Source organism: Portunus trituberculatus, chromosome 3, assembly GCF_017591435.1.
Source record: "Portunus trituberculatus isolate SZX2019 chromosome 3, ASM1759143v1, whole genome shotgun sequence".
NCBI lineage: Eukaryota > Metazoa > Arthropoda > Malacostraca > Decapoda > Portunidae > Portunus > Portunus trituberculatus.
This window is the reverse complement of record NC_059257.1, coordinates 3,004,370-3,024,369: the sequence shown is the minus strand read 5'-3', so window position 1 is coordinate 3,024,369 and position 20,000 is coordinate 3,004,370. Positions and strand designations below refer to the sequence as shown.

Genomic DNA, 20,000 nt, shown 5'->3' with positions numbered 1-20,000 from the left:
CGCCTGATGAATTACACACGGGACAAATTATAGTACATTACAAGATCACAATGACAACACGTACTTTTCATATATTTTTCCTTGTATCTTTGGACTCATCGTGCCTCAGGGAAGATTTAGCAAGCACTCCTTTGTATTTTGTTTTGCCGAGTGCACGTTAACCAGCTCCTTTCCTCGTCTCCTCAGGCAGGTCTTGTCTCTCTCCCAGCCCGCAAGCAGCCGCCTCACGCCTAACAACACTAACCTAAACTAATCATAAAAAACCCACCACCTTCTAACTTACGGCTGGTTAAAAATTAGTATCAAAAAAGCAAATACCTAGAATAGAAGCGTTGCAGATGAAGCGACACTCAGACACACGGACAGGAAGGAAAAACAGTGTGTATTAAAGAGTTTTCTCACGCCATTTGTGATTTTCCAGCAGAAAGAGGAATGAAAAGCACAGCGTTGTGAAATCAAAATGCAATAATTCGTGTACTGCTAATGTTTCGCTAGTCATTAATTGTCCTGTGTTGCAATAACATAAGTGAATAAAATTAAATATGGCGTTTTTAAAAGTAGTTACAAGCAGAAAAGCAAACTTATGATAGTCAAATTAGTTTAAATCAGAGAGAATCAACTGAAGGTTCTGGGCATAGTTAATTGAAAGTAAATAATAACTAAATTAAATAAGAGTTTGAGAGATACTTAGTCAACCGAGATTAAAATGCACTAATTGACAGTTGGTGAGGAAGCAAGTCAAGTGAGAGCATGGGAGAGAGTAACAAGGAACTGAGTCAAATGATTGTTTAAAAGATCAGATAACCAAATGAGTCTCAATGAGAACAAACTAAAGTCAAATGAGAGTTAAAGAAAACGGAAATTAGTGGTATAAAACTTAGGAAGCGAGAAAAAGCAGGTCAAATAACAAACTAAAATAAGTGATCAAATGAGAGCCTTTACCAGTGAGAGAAAAGATAACAAATATAGAAAGGTTAATCAAATGAGAGCCTCCAGTAATGAGTAAAGACAAACAACAATGAAGACAGTCAAATGAAAGCTTTTAGCATTCAAAAAAGTAAAAAAAAAAAATAAAAAAAAATAGTAGTAATAAGGAATAACAAAGCAGAGAGAGAGAGAGAGAGAGAGAGAGAGAGAGAGAGAGAGAGAGAGAGAGAGAGAGAGAGAGAGAGAGCGGTATACCCACGGCCTGGGACACAAGCATAGACCAAACCTTCGCCACCACCGTCAGGAAGGACACTTGACGGCGGAGGAGCTAGGAGGCCGCGGAGGAGGAGGAGGAGGAGGAGCCGCGGGACTCGCCTAGGACATCCCTGACCAGCGGGCGATGTCCTATCCGGCAGTTCCTTCACTAAAGCTTTTTACCAAGTAGGACACGAGACGGCGTGCCCTTTGTACACGTTACTAGGGTTTGGGACACGGAAGAGGAAGAAAGGGGACATTTTTTTCAACTAGTGTCCAAAAAACGAGATATTTTTGACATCTCATCGGTTTTTGGAACACGAAAGAGGAGACAAGTGGATATTTTTTGGACATTTAGTAATTTTTGGACACGAAAGGAATAAAGTGGACATTTTTCATACTCTCCAATAGAAGCAAAATATTTGGACATTTAAAAAAGGTCACTTCTTGCAACTTAAGTGTCCAATAACAGCCTAGATAAAAAAAAGGACATTTCGGAACTTTTAGTAACTGAGGACATTTTAGGACATTTAAAGGTGATAGGGACACTTCAAATGGTAAAAAAAAAGGCACACATTTCTTCCCCTTTCAGTGTCCAATAACAACCCTAATAAAAAAAAAGGACATTTTGGACATTTGAGAACATTGTCGACTTCAAGAAAAGGACACTTGAATTTGTAAGACACTCAAGGGAACTCTGAACACATCTTAAGGCGGCGATCTGGACACAGGACACCATTCTCCACACCAGTGTCATACTTGTGGACATTTAAGGACATTTTTAACACAGGGAGCTTAGATGAAAGAAAAATGATAAAGATTAATATCATAAGTAAACATTTCTAAACATATTTCTATCCAGTGTTCGATAAAAAGGACATTTGAAGACATTTTAGGAAATTTAAGGACATTTTTTAACACTGCGAGTTTTGACGAAACAAAAATGATAAAATAAAGATAAATAAACATTTCTAAACATATTTCTATCCAGTGTTCCGTAGAAAAGGGCATTTACTGGTATTTGAGGACATTTAAGAACATTTTTTTAACATCGGGAATCAATACAACGAAGTAAAATGAAGATAAGTGAACATTTCCGAGACATTCCTCATCACTGTCCTATTGGAAAAAGGACATGTAATAATGTTTGAGAACACTGAAGGGCACTTAAGGACATTTTTGAACAGTGGAATAGTGAACAACTAAATTAATAACGAAAATAACGACAAATACTTAGCGTCCTGTAAAAAAAAAAAAAAAAAAAAAAAAAAAAGCGAACACTGGAATTATGTAAGACAATAAAAAAAAAGAATGAATAACCAAAAAAATAATAGTAATAATAATAATGATATCCGACACATCCTTCAGTGTCCTGTATTTGAGAGCAAGTGAACATAGCGGACGGGAGGGAGGCGGGCGGCGGTACAAACCAGCCGCCCGGTAGTGTGGTAGAGCTGTGGTTAAAGCTAAGTGTGGTAGAGGCAAGGATCATGTGTGGCGGGAGAGAAAACAAAAGCATTCTCCCGTGTCGCGTTCACTGGCGCCTTTGTAAACAGTTGAGTGTTGGATTGGCGTTTGCTTCTCCACAACGGGATCACAAATAGACCGTTTTAATTAATTCCCTAAGGACCTCCACTTTGTTTGTAAAGGACGTGTGGTGGATTTTATAAAGGACACGGAAAGAGAGAGAAAGAGAGCACCAGTGAACTACAAAACCACAGGGAGAGAAAAAATAATAAAATAAGAAATAAAGTCGACGAAACGAAAACAAACGACAAAAAGAGATCGCACAATTTCAACAAACCTTCGTAAGCTTTTTTTTGACAGGAATAAAAGCACAAAATCCTTCCTCTATCAGTCACTCTGTTCAGACTCGTAAAAAGTGAAAGAACAAGCTGCTTAAAATAACTAGACTACTGCTGGACGGAATTCATGGTGAAAGTAAGCGACGCCAACATTCCGCCATATTGGAATACCCATCATTACTGGAACCCTGATTATTAGATTGCCAATTGATTTCTGTTGTTGTCTTGTGCTTCTGTGGGTACTGTGGAATGTTCTGGTTGTATTTAGTGGTTTTTTATGTTTGTAAGTGAGTAATTGGTCCATAGAGTGCTGGAGGTGTGGCAATATGGCGGATAATGCCTCGTCTGCTTTCCTTAACATGCACGTCTATTCCGAGGCATAGATGGCATGTCAACAATTCGTGGTGAGAACAACTGACACTCGCAATGAAGAGAGAAAATGAATAACCTGAACATGTGAGAGTCAAATGAACAAAATTAATAGCTGAAAGACACTTTAGATAACAAATACATGAAATAATAAACACAAAATGGAATAATTAAATGAATAAAAAACACTTAAAAAAAACTAATTTGCACTTTCAAAAATAACAGAAAAAATAAATAAATACACACTTACGTTTTTGTCTTTCATTTGGACATTTTTCAATAGGACATTTTCTTCACGAAGGACATTTAAATCACAACCGATCACGCCTTTCCACCATCACAATGCAAGACGACATTTCAAGAGAAGGCATTTATCACAATCAGTCCTTTAAACACTTAAAAGATAAACAAAAAAATGAAAAGGTAAATTAAAACAAAGAAAATTAATAAAAAAGATAATGAAAGAATGGATCAACACTTTAACATAAAAATAATAATAATAATAATAATAATAATAATAATAATAATAATAATAATAATAATTTGGCACATCATTGCACAGATTAGTACAAAACAAACACACACACACACACACACACACACACACACACACACACACACACACGCACAAACAAACACTACAAAAACAAAAGAGAATAGTAAACATCTTCTAAAAACACAGCCTTGTTTTGATGATGACAATAACAATAATAATAACACGAGATGATATAGAACAAAAATAAAAATAAAAAATTAACTATAAATGCATGAGAAAATAATAATAATAGCAATAATAACAATAATAGGTGCCATGTGTACAATAATTAAACACACACATACATACAGACAGACAGACACACGCACACACAGACACACAGATCACAGACGTCAAGGTTATGGCACTAATTCATCGTGGCACTGCTTGGCATCATTTGGCACAGCGCGGGACACACAGTCACGCGTCACTTACCCTATATGGCACAGCACCACAGCCTGGGACATTTTGGGACATTTTGGGGACATTTCGTGAAGTTTGGGACATTTTAGGACATTTAAGGATATTTTGAGATATTTTGGGACATTCTGGGACACTTCAAGACATTTTGAGATATTCTGGGACATTTGGGGATATTTTGGAACATTGGGACAGCTGCTGCTACTGTGTGTGTGTGTGTGTGTGTGTGTGTGTGTGTGTGTGTGTGTGTGTGTGTGTGTGTGTGTGTTGCTGCTGCTGCTTTACTGAGAAAATCAATTATTCTTCCTTTTTTTTTCAATCATATTTGAGAAAAGTCGAACCAAATTAAATGATCCGTTAAAATTATTCACTTATTATTTTTTTCTTTTGCTTTGCCACTCAGTTAACTCCATTCTTGACTTACTGAAGTGACACTATAGCGAAAAATAATAAATAAATAAATAGATATCCAATTCATTAAAAGCAGAAATATATACCTTTTATTTTTTTTTTCACTTTATTTGAAGCGAAAAAAAATATGAAAATAGAAAAAAAATAATGCAAACTTTACAGCAGCAGCAAAGAGAAGGAGTCTTTTGTAGTTACACAGACAGAGGAGGAGGAGGAGGAGGAGGAGGAGGAGGAGGAGGAGGAGGAGGAGGAATGTGCATGATCGCTAAATCTTCAACGGTGTGTTAGTCGGAAATACCTGGCGTGTATTATCTCTCTCTCTCTCTCTCTCTCTCTCTCTCTCTCTCTCTCTCTCTCTCTCTCTCTCTTCTACAACTTTTCGTCCTAATTTGTTCGTTTCTTTACATATTTTTCTTCTTACCTTCGATTTTTCTTTGCATTTTTCTTTAACAAACTTTTTTTCTCTCTATTTTCTTATTCCCTCGTTTCTTGCAGCTTCTGTTTCTCCCTTGACTGTTTCCCATCGTGTCTGATTCCTTGGTCTTTCTTCTATGTACTTTGACCTTCGTTCCTCTATTCAATTTTTTACTATTTTTAGCAGTCTTTGTTTAAACTTTCATTTTATCCTCGCTATCTTCAATTTCATCCTTTCTTTTGTTCATGTTATTGTTTTTTTTCTCTCTTTTTTTTCGTTTTTGCACCTTCAGTAAGATTTTGCATTCTCTAAAAATCATCCTTTCTCTCTCTTTTATTCTCTTTTCTTCGCTTCTCTTTTTTTTCTACATAATCTATATTTTTTGTCACGTGTTATTAATCATCTATTCATGTTTCCTTTGCGGTGACAATAGTAATAATAGTAATGATAGTAATAACACTACTATCTCCGCTATCTTTAATTTCATCCTTTCTTTTATTTGTTACTGTTTTTTTTTCTTTCTCTCTCTTTTTTCGTTTTATTTTTACACCTTCAGTACGATTTCTCATTTCATCTAAAATCATTCTTTCTCTCTCTCTCTTTTTCTTCTCTTCTCTTTTTTTTCTACATAACCTATTATTTTTTCGTCCCATGCCATTAGCCACCCATTCGTGTTCCCTTTGCGGTGACGGAATAGTAATAACACTTTGCACTACCGGCCTTAACCATTATCCTTTAAAATGGCTTCCTTTAACAAAACCAATATTGTCCTTTCAAATATTTTTTTTGGCCACAAATTCTTTTCCTTGACACATTTCCTCGTTCCTCTCCAAATATTTTCCCTCGGCGGATCGTTTTCCTGAGTTGCCTTGTGGGTAAATATTTTCCGGATAAGCGGTTGTCTTTTGTTTTGCGTTCACTCATAAAAATAAATCAATAAATAAAGTTTTACTCACGCCAAGCTATTTTGTAATCAATTTTTCAGGGACGAATTTCTTGCCGTCAGTTTTATACGATACTTTTTTACTTTAAGGATGAAAAAACAACATATGGATAGAAAATAAATTAGTCTAGAAAGTAATAAAGATGATGAAAATAACAATAATAATAATAATAATAATAATAATAATAATAATAATAATAATAATAATAATAATAATAACCTTTTTCTGTTCGTTTATCATCGCATTATCCCTCTACACACACACACACACACACACACACACACACACACACACACACACACACACTGAGAATACTCCATCACGGCCGCTATGCCAGTCACGTGTGTGTTAGTACGTACATGTTGTGTGTACTTCCGTGTACGTGAATATAGCTGTGTGTGTGTGTGTGTGTGTGTGTGTGTGTGTGTGTGTGTGTGTGTGTGTGTGTGTGTGTGTGTGTGTACGTACTGATTTCTGTGTGCGCGGTTCATGATGGGTGGGGGGAGTGGAGGAGTAAGGAAGGAAGGGAAGGGAGGAGAGGGTAGGGAACGGGGAGGGTGGAGGGAAATGGGGGGAGGGAAAGGTAAGGGGGACACTATGAAGGAAGGAAAGAGGAAAGATAAAAAAAAAAAATGGATGGAAAAAGTCTCAAGGAAATTCTGGAGTGAGAAAATAATGAGAAAAGGAAAAAAAAATAAAGAAACTAAACTCAAGAAGGAATTTTTTTTGAGTTACGTAAAAAAAATCGAAGAAAAAAAAAAAATTGAGAAAGAGAGAAACAAAATAAAGAAGAAATTTTTTGTGTTACGTAAAGAAATCAGAAAGAAGAAGAGTAAGAAACAGATGGTGTATGTCTGAGTGTCTGCTAACATAAATTAATGCAGAGCAGCTACCAAAACAAGCTTAGAAAAATTAAATAAAAAAAAAACAATAAAAAAAAAAAAAAAAAGAGTATACATTTAGATCTTATAGGTAGTGTAGCAAATAGCCTTAATGGTAAACAGAACATTGCAATCATAATAATAATAAGACAAGTATAAAAACACCTTAACAATTATGTATCAAAACGTTCTACTTCAAGAGAAATAAAATAGTGTTTTTTAATATTTCTTGGTTACATTATCTTATCATTAATTATTATCATTATCATGCCCAGGTATAGCTTACGGAAGGAGAGAAAATGGAGTTTGGTTCCTTTATAACCTACAAATGTAAACAGATAGCTACTCACACTCCGTTTTCTAGCACTGGTGGAAGAAAACAAGAGGGCTCACTAAACTATTTTCTTTACTCACTCGTATTGTGAAGATTCGTTTTTATCCTTCCTCTCTTCTTCATTTTCCTGGTTTCTTTCCTTCTCCCTCCTTCATTTCCAGGCTTCTGTTTATTTTCCTCCTTCGTCTTCATCTATTTCTTCCACTTCTCTTGTTTTTCCAGGTCTGTTCTTTCTTTTCTCCTTTTTCGTGCATATTTCTCCTTCCTTTCTTTATCAGACCTATTTCACTTTTTCTTTCTCCTTTCTCTTCACTTATCTTCTATTTTGTCTTCTTTCTTTCTTCACTTACATTTGTACACCTATTTCTGTCCTCACCTTATGCTCCAAGTCTTCACATTTCTCTCTCTCTTCTTCTTCAGCGCCTTCTTCACTATTTCTGCGTCTTGGGCATGTGTCTCTTCATGTGCAGGGCGAGGTGGTCTGACCGGGCAAAGGATCTCTCGCACACCTTGCACTTGAACGGCTTGGCTCCAGTGTGTTTCCTGTAGTGCCTGGTGAGCTCGTCTGACCGTGCAAACCTCCACTGACACTCCGGCCACTGACACCTGTACGGCTTTTCACCTGTTGGGATGACAGAGAGAGAGAGGCACAGGTGTTAAAAGGGCTGGATTGAGTACCGTACTTTTTGAGAGAGAGAGAGAGAGAGAGAGAGAGAGAGAGAGAGAGAGTGTGTGTGTGTGTGTGTGTGTGTGTGTGTGTGTGTGTGTGTGTGTGTGTGTGTGTGTGCTAAAATTACTAAATTATGTATTTTAAGAGATTTCAGTAGTGTCTGATCCTTTATTGATAGAGTTCAACAAGAAGAATTGTAAAGGATTAGTCTTATTTTGTCTTGTTTCTTTTATGGGGTAGTTATATAAAGTACCCAGAGAGACAGAAGAACGCTGGTTTAAGGTGTTGGATACTACATAATAAGGGTTTCAAAAGGATCAGATGACTTTATAAAGAATTAGTGAGTTTGATACGGCTATGTTCACTTACTGGCTAATTTAACTTACAAGAGAAAGAAGTAAAGGTTTTGTTTGAAGGATCAGATAGGATTAGATAGAATCATCAAAGGTTTGTGGTATTTTTATAGGAGCATTTGCCTCCTGCTTAGATTAACTTCCAAAGGTGAGAAAGTACAGGTGTTTTAAAAAGGGTTTGATGTTTTGTTAACCCCTTCAGTACTGGGACACATTTTTACCTTGACATTTGTGTACGATTAGACCATTTTGTTGACATTAGCAAGAGTCTATGAAGGTCAGGAGATTAATGACCACACTCTTCAATATTTTAATCCCCACGTAAGTTTCTGAAGCTGTATAAAATCACCAAATAGTCACCAGAATTAATGTAGAAACGCGTCATGGCACTGAAGGGTTAAAAGGATCACACCGGATTACACGGGTCTTTAGGGGATTATGATGCTAAATAAGGGATCAGGGACACTTCTTTAAGGCACTCAATCCAACAAAAAAAAAAGAAATAAATAAAAGAAATAAAAGGTTTTGAAATATAAGTTTGATTGAGTTATATATATAGGCTTTGAAAATTCATTAAGGAGTAAATTAAAATGTTCAAAAACTTGTTGAGAATGAGTTAAGAAAAATAGTTTGAAATTAGAGTTACAAAAAATGAACTGAAAAATATTAAAGTATAGTTAGAAAAATGAGTCAGAAAAAATAGATGACTAAGGAGAATTATGAGTAAGATTAAAAATTAAGGAAAAAAAAGAAGAAGTGAATAATGAGCTAAAAATATATGAGAATTAATTAAAAAAAAATATTTCATACAGTTAAAAGAAATTGTCAGGAAAGTAAGATTTTAGTTAGAAATACGAGATAGGAAAATTTATCACGAGTTAGAGACATGACTTAAGAATGAGATAGCTATATGAGGTGGAAAAAAGAGATGAGAGAGAGAGAGAGAGAGAGAGAGAGAGAGAGAGAGAGAGATGGGGGGGAGGAGGACAGGAGAACAAGCATGGAGGGGGGGGGAAGGAGAGAATGGGGAGGGAGGGTTACTCAGTCCACACCTTAATTCTGAATGGGTGAACGCCCCGCCCCCCATCACCCCCTCCCACCCCTTCCCTATTATGGACACTGCTGCCTCCTTTTACGGACATCTCATAAAAACAGGAAGCCGGTCATGAATGCAACGCCTCCTCCTCCTCCTCCTCCTCCTCCTCCTCCTCCTCCTGGTTGTGGTTTGTGCAGCGTCACCTCTAACTACTTTAAAACAGGATTCCTTGGCTTCATTCAAACTCAAACGTTGCGGTGGTGATGGTGGTGGTGGTGGTGGTGGTGGTGGTGGTCTCATTAGTGTGGTGGTGGTGGTGGTACTGTTTGAGTGTTGCTGCTTCTGCTACTACTACTACTACTACTACTACTACTACTACTACTACTGGTGTTCTTGTTACTACCATGAGTATTGCTGGTGGTGCTAATGCTAATGCTAATGCTACTGCTACTACTACTACCACTACTACTACTACTACTACTACTACTATTGCTACTGTTCCTGCTAACAGTATTACTACTATTACTACTACTACTACTGCTGCTGCTGCTACTGCTGCTACTACTACTACTGCTGCTACTACCACTGCTGCCACTGCTGCTGCACACTGCTGCTACTACTACTACTGCTGCTACTACTGCACCACTGCTGCCACCACCTGCCACTGCCACCACCACCACCACTGCTACTGCTGCCACTGCTACTACTGCTACCACCATTACTACTACTACTACAACTACCATCACCACTACCACTATTACTACTACTACTACTAGTGTATTACTACTACGAATATTACTCCTCCTCCTCCTCCTCCTCCTCCTCCTCCTCCTCCTCCTCCTCCTCCTACTACTACTACTACTACTACTACTACTACTATTGCTACTGTTCCAGCTACTACCACTACTGCTGCTACTGGTGGTATTGTTGTTGCTACCACTGCTAATTTTCATTTTTGTTGCTGTATATCATTTGACCTCTCTCTCTCTCTCTCTCTCTCTCTCTCTCTCATCTAACCAAATATTATCGTTTCTCATTTATTTACTAAGCTAACCTAACCTAATGACAACCACCATCACCACCACCACCACCATCACCACCACCACCACCACCACCACCACCATCTCTCCTGGCAACAAGTCCTTTCTTCCCCAACCTTCCCCTCACCCCCACCAACATATGACCCCGCGCATGACCCTGGCCAGTAAACCCCCTCTCTCTCTCTCTCTCTCTCTCTCTCTCTCGGGCCCTTGGCAGTCTCCGCGGCTCTTTCCTTATAAGGGAGACGATAGCCAACTCCTGACAGTCTCTAGTGTTGATATTGCTCTCTCTCTCTCTCTCTCTCTCTCTCTCTCTCTCTCTCTCTCTCTCTCTCTCTCTCTCTCTATCTCTCGTTTAGTTTTTTTTTTTATTTTCGTTTATTTCTTTTTTCATTTCTCTCTCTCTCTCTCTCTCTCTCTCTCTCTCTCTCTCTCTCTCTCTCTCTCTCTCTCTGTTGATTATGATGTTCTGTTTCCATTCCTTTGTCTGTGTGTGTGTGTGTGTGTGTGTGTGTGTGTGTGTGTGTGTGTGTGTGTGTGTGTGTGTGTGTGTGTGTGTGTATGTGTGTGCGCGCATGGCCAGGTAAGCAGCTTCACCTGTGCTGACTTACCTGTGAGGCCTTGGCGAGCTTCCAGTACTCCAGGTAAGAGAGAGAGAGAGAGAGAGAGAGAGAGAGAGAGAGAGAGAGAGAGAGAGAGTCAGTCGAGTGATTCTTTGTATGAGAAGGATAATGTGTGTGTGTGTGTGTGTGTGTGTGTGTGTGTGTGTGTGTGTGTGTGTGTGTGTGTGTGTGTGTGAGTGAGTGCGTGTACATATCGCACACACACACACACACACACACACACACACACACACAAGGCAAGATGCAGAGAAAGTTTCGTAGCAGAAAGAAAATTCGGAAAAAAAACCAAAATTTCCAAATAAAGAAGGAAGAAAACAGGAAAAATTTTCTCTCTCTCTCTCTCTCTCTCTCTCTCTCTCTCTGGTTCATTCACCAAACACAACCACAAAATAAGTAAAAATAAAAACACCTATTACTCCTCTTCATTATTATCTATTACTGTCCTCAGCGCATCCTCCTCCTCTTCTTCTTCCAGCTCCTCCTCCTCTTCCTCCTCCTCCTCCTCCTCCTCCTCTCTCTCCATACCATCACCACCTGCTTCCTACTTCTCTTCTTTTATCGCCTCCTGCTCTTCCTATCCCTCTCCCTCTCACTACTAATGATTTACCACTACGGCATCGAAATGGAGTGAATGAATGGAAGATAACTACGTAAGAGCAGATGAATGTAGCTTGAATAGGTATCATCGTACACGTGGCAGCGCGGTGCAGTCGAGGCCACGTGCCAAAGTTCTCGTACGCAGCAGCACTTTTCATTTCTAACCTTATTTTCAAACCCCGCACGGGCTATACTCTGCATTAACACTCATGAAACATCCGCTTAAGTATACAAGCAATGAATACTAAGCTTGGAATTAATAATGACGCTTTTTTCTATAAGAAAGGGAGGTGTCATTCCTATTAGAAGCAGGATTGTGTGTTGTCCCGGCTCGCAACTTCACAAACGTAATTTTAACATGATTTCAAACGCCTAATGTACAAAAAAAAAGTCTTAACAATTATAAAAAAGCTTAGAAATATATATACCCAGTGAAAATGAAGCCCAGAATCAGAATTAAAGTTTGCCAAATAAACCGTACTCTAAAGCGTCTCATATTAACCTTTTTTCGCAGACCACACGGGCCATACACTACCTCAACCCTTACAAAACACCTTTAAAAAATACATAACCAGTGAAAACAAAGCCCAGAACGAGTAATCAGGCTGTATAGAATGTGAAGGTATCGTATCGAGCGGCAGGAGTGGGAGTCATCGTACCTCCGCCACATCCCAGACTTGTGAATGAAGGAGAAGCTGGCCTGTGATTGGTCAGTCTAGCCACGTCTGCATGCCTGCCGCCAGCGAGTCATGCATACTTACTTCTTTTTCTTTTTTTCTTTTCTTTTTTTTTCCGCCTCACTGAGCTGCACGATTTGGAGGAGGAGGGGAGGAAGAGGAGAAGGTGGAGGGAAGCTTGGAGAGAAGACGAGGGAGAGGAGAAAGGCATGGAGTTAATACGTTGGAGAGAGAGAGAGAGAGAGAGAGAGAGAGAGAGAGAGAGAGGTAGTACTGGAAGATTAGAAGAGAAGAAATAAATTACAAAGTCAACAAAAAGGAGGAGGAAAATATGTGATTACAATGACAACAGAAGAAGAAGAAGAAGAAGAAGAAGAAGAAGAAGAAGAGGAGAAGAAGAGAAGAAGAAGAAGAAGAAGAAGACAACCATGACTAAAAGAAGAAGAAAAGAAAGATCAATAATAACGATAATCAGGAAGAAGCAGAAGAAGAAGAAGAAGAAGAAGAAGAAGAAGAAGAAGAAGAAAATAAAGAAGAAAGAAAGAACTAATAAAGAACAAGAAAAACAGACGACCATGAATAAAAGAAGACGAAGAAGATAAACAATAATTACCACCACCACCACCACCACCACCACCTACAGATTAATTAGCTTACCTGTGTGAATTCTCTGGTGTGCCTTGAGGTGTGACGACTTGGTATAGACTTTGGTGCAGCCTGTGGGGGGAGAGGGAGAGGTGAGAGGGGCGCTGTGAAGGTGAGAGGGGAGAGAGAGGGAGAGGTAAAGGAGGAGGATGTATAGAGCGGAGGAAGAGAGAGAGAGAGAGAGAGAGAGAGAGAGAGAGAGAGAGACGTGGGGGGGTAAAAGATACATTTCTGTTTTCCGTCTCTCTCTCTCTCTCTCTCTCTCTCTCTCTCTCTCTCTCTCTCTCTCTCATATCTCCCTTCTTTCTTGCTCTTTACTGCATGATCTATTTCATTCCGCACACAGACACACCAACACACACACACACACACACACACACACACACACACACACACACACACACACTCACCGAGGAAGTCACAATGGTGGATACGTCTCTTCTCCAGCTCGGGGTTGTTTCTCCTGGAGTACTTCACCATCCCGGGCTCCCCCAGCAGGCTGGCGGGCAGGGGGGGCGACGCCAAGCTGGGTCCGCCCCCTCCCAGCCCCGCCGTGCACGTGGAGGCAACTCCCACCCCGCTGATGCCCGCTGAGTTGGGCGAGAGGGGCACCACATAGGGCGGCGGGGGCGTGCGGCGGAAGTTGAGGTCAGCGGGGGAGCCGTGGTCCGAGGCTGGGGGCGTGGGGGGCATGCACAGGCGCGGGGAGGGGCCCACTGTGCTGGTGGAGGGGAACCTGAAGGCTGGGTGGGTGGAGGTGGGGGTGAGTGTTGGGGTGGAGGGGAGGGGGAGTCTCTGCGGCAGGAGTTGTGGGGGCGGTGGCGGTGGCGGGGAAGGGGTGGACAGGCCCTCCAGTGACAGTTGGCAGGGCGCGAAAGGTGGATCCTCCAGCTTAGGTGTGATGGGAGGGTGGGGGTAGTGTGTCAGGGGGGGCTGCAGCACCTCCTGGGCCTCAGCCTCCAGCTGGCGCAGGGACGGGCCCACGTCCTCCCACACGTTGAGCGTCACGGGCTCCGGCTTGATGAACACGTCCTCGTCAAACACGTCCCTCTGGCTCACCGGGGACACGTACGTGCTGCCGCCGCCTCGCCGCCCGCCGCCCGCCCACCCACACCCCGCGGGGTCCCTCGCGTCGCCCTCGTCATTGAAGAAGTCGTTGATCTGCGAGGCGGAGTCGCGGCGGGGCTGCACGGACCCCTCCTGCAGGCTGGGCAGGTACCGGTCCAGCTCGGCCTGGCGAGGAGAGAGAGAAGGGAGGTCAGTACTATGTAGGTGAGGGTCCTCTGGGTCAGTAATGAAGGCTGAAGGCACTCTATTGCTTGTAGAACGGTAGAATGACCAAGCCACCTTGGATAACCCAAGGAAACGGCAATGGTGTGTGTTAACAATCTATAATCCTTAAGATATGAATGGAGCCATGAAAACCTCAGCCCCATCCACTGCAGCGTGACACAAGCAGTGAAGCCTCCACATAACTAAATCTATCAAAAACACTAGCCAAAGCTCTCTCGGCAAGACTACTTTGCAAGGCCGGCTTCTCAGGAGCGTTTCTCTTTCTTCCACTAACCTGTTACTACAACTACTATAACCCTTCAAAACCTGCGCCCCTTCAACCACAACCTCTTGAAACAGTGAAGGCACCGCGCAATACTCCTTCAAAATAGTCCCTTAAATCTTGTGAGGCTTAGAGGACGCAGCAAGGAGGTCATAAAGCGCCCAGTGTATGACCCGTTAAGAGAGGTCAAGGGGAGAGAGTGCCGGAGTGACACGAGAGAGAGAGAGAGAGAGAGAGAGAGAGAGGGAGGGTGATAATGCGTAAATCTTTCGAGTGACGCAGTAGTTGAAGGAGGAGGATGGAGGAAAGGAATCGGAAGACAGACGAAGGAAAGAAGAGGGAGAGAATAGGGAAAAGAATGGAAAAGAGGGAGAAACAAAGAGAGGAGAGGTGAATGAGAGGGAAAGAAAAGGGAAAGGAGAAAATAAGGAAAGAAGTAAAGGAGAAAGAAGATAGAGAAGGGAAAAAGGAGAAAGATCATAAAAATAGAATAAAAAGAAAAAATGAGAAAAAAAATAAAAACAAGAGAAAAGGAAGGAGAAAAAGGAAGTGAAAAATAAAAGAATCCTGAAAAAAAAAACATGATAGAAAATGAAATAAGGAAAAGAGAAAGAAAACAGGAAAATAGGAAAGGGAGAAAAAGATAGAGAAAATAAGAAAGGCAGAAAAAAACAGAGAAAACAAGAAAACAAGAAGAAATAAAAAGAACCATAAAAAAAACAAGGCGGAAAAAACGAAAACGAAAAGAAAATAGGAAAATGATAAATAGACAAAAAAAACAAGAAAAAAAAAGAAAGCAAAATTAAAAGGAACCTGAAAATAGAAGATGGAAGAAACGAAGGAAAGGAAAACCAAAGAGACAAAGAGAAAAAAACAGGAAAAGGAGAGAGAAACGAAAAAAAAAGAAAAGAAAACTACAATAAAAAGAAAAAAAAAGTAAATATAAAAGATCCCTAGAGACAAGAGAGAGAGAGAGAGAGAGAGAGAGAGAGAGAGAGAGAGAGAGAGAGAGAGAGAGAAAGAAGAGGAAAAGGAAAACAAGAGAAACAGAAAAAGGAGAAAGAGAGAAAGAAAAAAAACAAGTAAAATAATACAATCTCAAAAGAAAAAGGGAAAAAAGAGAAAAAGAAAAAAAAGGAAAACAAGAGAAACAGACACAGGAAACAGAAAAAGGAGAGAAAAACGAAGAAAACAAAACAAAACAAGTAAAATCATACAACCACAAAAGGAAAAAAAAAAAAAAAAAAAAAGAAAAAGAAAAAGAAAGAGGAAAACAAGAATAACAGACACAGGAAACAGAAAAACAACAAAAAATTACACAACCACAAAGAGAAGGAAAAAAAAAAGAAGGAAAAAAGGAAGGACCTATTACATTTTCCTCCTTAAGTCATCCATTTTTTTCCCTCACGATTCACCGCTGACTCATCCTAAACTCACGAGGCAGGATGACTCAAACGTGTCGAGTCTTGTGTGTGTGTGTGTGTGTGTGTGTGTGTGTGTGTGTGTGTGTGTGTGTGTGTGTGTGTGTGTGTGTGTGTGTGTGTGTGTTGTATTTCTTTTCTTTATATTCATGTCTTGTCTGATTTTTTTTTATCTCGCTCATTTTCTCTCTCTCTCTCTCTCTCTCTCTCTCTCTCTCTGACCATGACATCATTAGAGAGAGAGAGAGAGAGAGAGAGAGAGAGAGAGAGAGAGAGAGAGAGAGAGACACACGCACACACACACACACACACACACACACACACACACACACACACACACACAGACACACTGGTCCTTAATTGTCTTTTACAGGTGAGTTGTAATTAGCAGCTCATCTGACCTCACCTGTACAAAGAGGTCAGGTCAGCTTGGGTCACCTGGGCTCACTTAGCACTACCTCACCTGTCTTGCTAATGAGGGGCACGTGTGTGTGTGTGTGTGTGTGTGTGTGTGTGTGTGTGTGTGTGTGTGTGTGTGTGTCCTATATCAGTCCCTGTCTGTGCAAAGCTAGGTGCCTCATTCCATCTGTCATTTCTATCCATACATTTATCTAATCTTCCTTTAAAGCTTCCTATTGACTCAGCCCTGACTGCATGACCACTGAGTCCGTCCCACTCATCAAACACTGTTGGAAAATAAGTTTCTTCCCAATTTTCTCTTAAACCTGAATTTTTCAAGCTTAAACCCATTATTTCTGGTTCCCACTACTGATCTTTAGAACTTAGCTCATGTCGCCTTTGTTATAACCTTTATACCACTTAAATACTTATATCAGGTGTCCTCTTAACCTACGTCTCTCTAAGGAATGCAAATTGAGTCTCTTCAATCAGGAAAATAAGTACTAACAGACACCAGGTCCCACCGAGACTCGAACTCGGATCGCTGGATTCAAAGTCCAAAGTGCTAACCATTACACCATGGGACCCCACAACACTGCCACGCACGAGAGTTCAACCGGCAACCATTGTACCGTGAGATGAGCGCTGTACCCTTCAGCCACAGAGACCTATTAAGCCACACAGACCTATCTATCTTAAACTAACCTACCCCTACCCCCCACACACACACCTGTACACTAGTTAACACACATATCCTTCTCAAACATAACAAAAAAACACAAAATAAATAAAATAACAACAACGAGAGAACAACTACAGGTGTTTAGATCCCCCCCTCTCTCTCTCTCTTATTTACCTGTGACACACGCACCCTAGCACACCTGACTGCCTGCTAATTGCCTCCCCTGATGTTCTTCTCGCCTGCCGCGCATAGAAAGGAGTAAGAGTAATGGAAATAAATGAATAAACGAGTGGCTTGGTGTATCTAATTGGATAGGGACTAGAATAGGGTTGTTAAGGATAGGGAAGTATATTTACTGTTGTGTTATGAAGTTAGGGAGAGTGTTAGGTCTGGTATAGAGAGAAGGAAGTTAGGGAGGAAGAATGGAAGGATGAAAGGGTTAATGAAATGATGGGAGGAAGGAGGAGGAGGAGGAGGAGGAGGAGGAGGAGGAGGAGGAAGAGGAGAAAAGAGCGTGAGAGACGAGTGAGAAAGTGAAATAAAAAAAGACTAGTTTCTCTCTCTCTCTCTCTCTTACTCCCTTCATTATTATTCCTATTTCTTTACTTCCTTATTTCCCTTTATTTAATTAATCTCCCTTCCTCTTCTCTCATTCCTCCTTCCTTCTCTTCTCTCATCCCTCTTTCCTTCTCTTCCCCCATTCCTCCTTTCTTCTCATCTCTCTTTCCTCATTCATCCATTTCCACATCCTTCCCTCATTACCCTTCTTTACCCTCATTTCTCCCTCCATTACCTGCCCCCAGGCCAAACCACAGCACAGGTAAACACTCAATAGTTCAGGTGAGGGCCGCCCACCTGGTCAGCGCAGGTGTGTGTCTGTCTGTCTGAGTGTCTGTCTGTGTCTCCGCCCCCCATTCATACAGTCTCCAGAGAAAACACCTGACTGGAGGAGGAGAAGGAGAGAGAGGAGGAGGAGGAGGAGGAGGAGGAGGAGGAGGAGGAGGAGGAGGAGGAGGAGGAGGAAGAGATTATTAGAGGAAGAATATTAAAAGGTTAAGTAGAAGAGGAGGATATATTCTCTCTCTCTCTCTCTCTCTCTCTCTCTCTCTCTCTCTCTCTCTCTCTCATCATTATTTCATCTACTTCGTTATACTGTTTCTCTTCCTTCTCCTCCTCCTCCTTTTTTCCTATTCTTCTTCCTCTTCCTCATTGTTTTAATTTATTTGAGTTAGTCTCTCTCTCTCTCTCTCTCTCTCTCTCTCTCTCTCTCTCTCTCTCAGGAGGAAGAGAAGGAGGAGGAAGAGGAGGAGGAGGAGGAGGAAGGAGGAGGAAGAAGAGGAGGAGGGCGCAATGAATGAAGGAATGAATGAAGAAGAGGCGAAGAGAAGGATAAAGGAGGCTTAGGAAAGGTAATTATGGAGAGGAGGGAAGAGGAGGAGGAGGAGGAGGAGGAGGAGGATTAGGCGGAGTTAAGATGAAGGGAATTTTTGGAGGAAATATATGAAGTTTTCTATTTCTTTATTTCATTGTTCTTTTTATCATCTTTTGAATTGTCTCCTTTCATTATCGATTATTTTCTTATTCCTCGTCGTATTTCATTATTATCACATTTTTCTTATATTTTTTTCACGTGGAGGAAAAAAAATGAAAAATATGACGAAAAAAGAGAAAGAAAATGATAACGAAGAGAAAAAAGGTAAAAAAAATCGAGAGAGAGAGAGAGAGAGTGTGTGTGTGTGTGTGTGTGTGTATGCAAACATCTCTCTTCTAATTGCTATTCCATTTCCTCATTTTTCAACCGTGTCTTTAATCCCAGAACACTTTGCCAAACTCCAGGTGGACCCACTACCACGAAATACCCCCTCCTCTCCTCTCTCTCTCTCTCTCTCTCTCTCTCATTTACTAACCCGCCCATTCATAAAGATTTTCCTGCCCTCCACCTACCCAACATTCCAGGCAGTTTTTTCTTAGTCTCCCTTATTTCCCCCATTTATCAACCATTTACCCTTTCCGTGAGTGTGGGGTGTAAAGATAAGGGTCAATTTTCCGCCCCCTTATCCCTGATCCATCCCTTCCTTGTCCCCTTAACCTCCCCAAAAGAGCGTTCCAATTCATTCAGACAGTTCTTCATGTTTTCCTATTTCCTCCTTTTATCACTCTTTCTTTGCTCTTTTCTTGCGTTGGGAAGGAAAGAGGAGAGAGAGAGAGAATACTGTACCAATTCATTCATAGACAGTTTTTCATGTTTATTCTTATTTCTTCCTTTCTATCACTCCTTTTAGTCCTTTCTTGTGTTGGGGCGGTATGGAAGAAGGTTCATCTCTCTCTCTATAACCCTGAACTTCCTCTTAACCTCCCTAGAGAGAGAGAATACGTACTAATTCATTCATAGACAGTTCTTCATGTATTTCTTATTCCCTTCTTGTATCATCTCTTCCTTTTACTCTTTTCATGTGTTGGGAAGGTAGGGAAAAGTTAAGAGAAGAGAGAGAGAGAGAGAGAGAGAGAGAGAGAGAGAGAGAGAGAGAGAGAGAGAGAGAGAGAGAGAGAGAGAGAGAGAACATCAGATCATTCATAGCCCCATCTCTCGCCTCTCTCTCTCTCTTCAAAATTCATAGGTGCTAAGTCACCACCTCACCTGTGCCTTACCTGGGGGCTAATTAAGCTTACCTGTGCTACCTGTGCCCACCTCCACTCCTCCCCCCCCCAACCCTCTGTCTTGCCTCCTCGTCCCTCTCGCTTTGTATTGAGAATTTGTGTATATGTATGTATGCCTATGTATCTCAATAAATGTATCAAATCAAATTTCTCTTTGTTTTCGTGAGGTAAGTTAAAGCTAGCTCTAATTTTCCTTTTTCTTTCTTTCTTTCTTTCTTTATTTATTTTTTTATTTTTCCTTGTCATTTTAGCGTTTTTTTTTTTTTTGCTCTAAATTCTGAGTATTTTGACATTTTCTCTAATTAAAGCTAGCTCTAATTAAAGATAGCTGGAATTTTCTTTTCTGTT

At 40.7% G+C, this 20,000-nt stretch overlaps 1 protein-coding gene and 1 non-coding gene across 2 annotated transcripts in view; both read right to left on the bottom strand.

Annotated features, from left to right (window-relative positions):
• Positions 1-7,545: 7,545 nt before the first annotated feature.
• LOC123509247 (dendritic arbor reduction protein 1-like) overlaps positions 7,546-20,000 on the bottom strand; it is a 19,460-nt gene continuing 7,005 nt past the window's right edge. The window contains exons 2-4 of the mRNA XM_045263449.1: positions 13,348-14,170; positions 12,950-13,009; positions 7,546-7,918 (exon numbers count right to left, since the gene is read on the bottom strand). Coding sequence (XP_045119384.1) covers positions 7,728-7,918; positions 12,950-13,009; positions 13,348-14,170 — 1,074 coding nt within the window. The 3' untranslated portion in view covers positions 7,546-7,727. The remainder of the gene's footprint in view (positions 7,919-12,949; positions 13,010-13,347; positions 14,171-20,000) is intronic.
• Positions 16,828-16,899, bottom strand: Trnaq-uug. Its single transcript has one exon. It is a non-coding gene; the product is annotated as a tRNA-Gln (tRNA).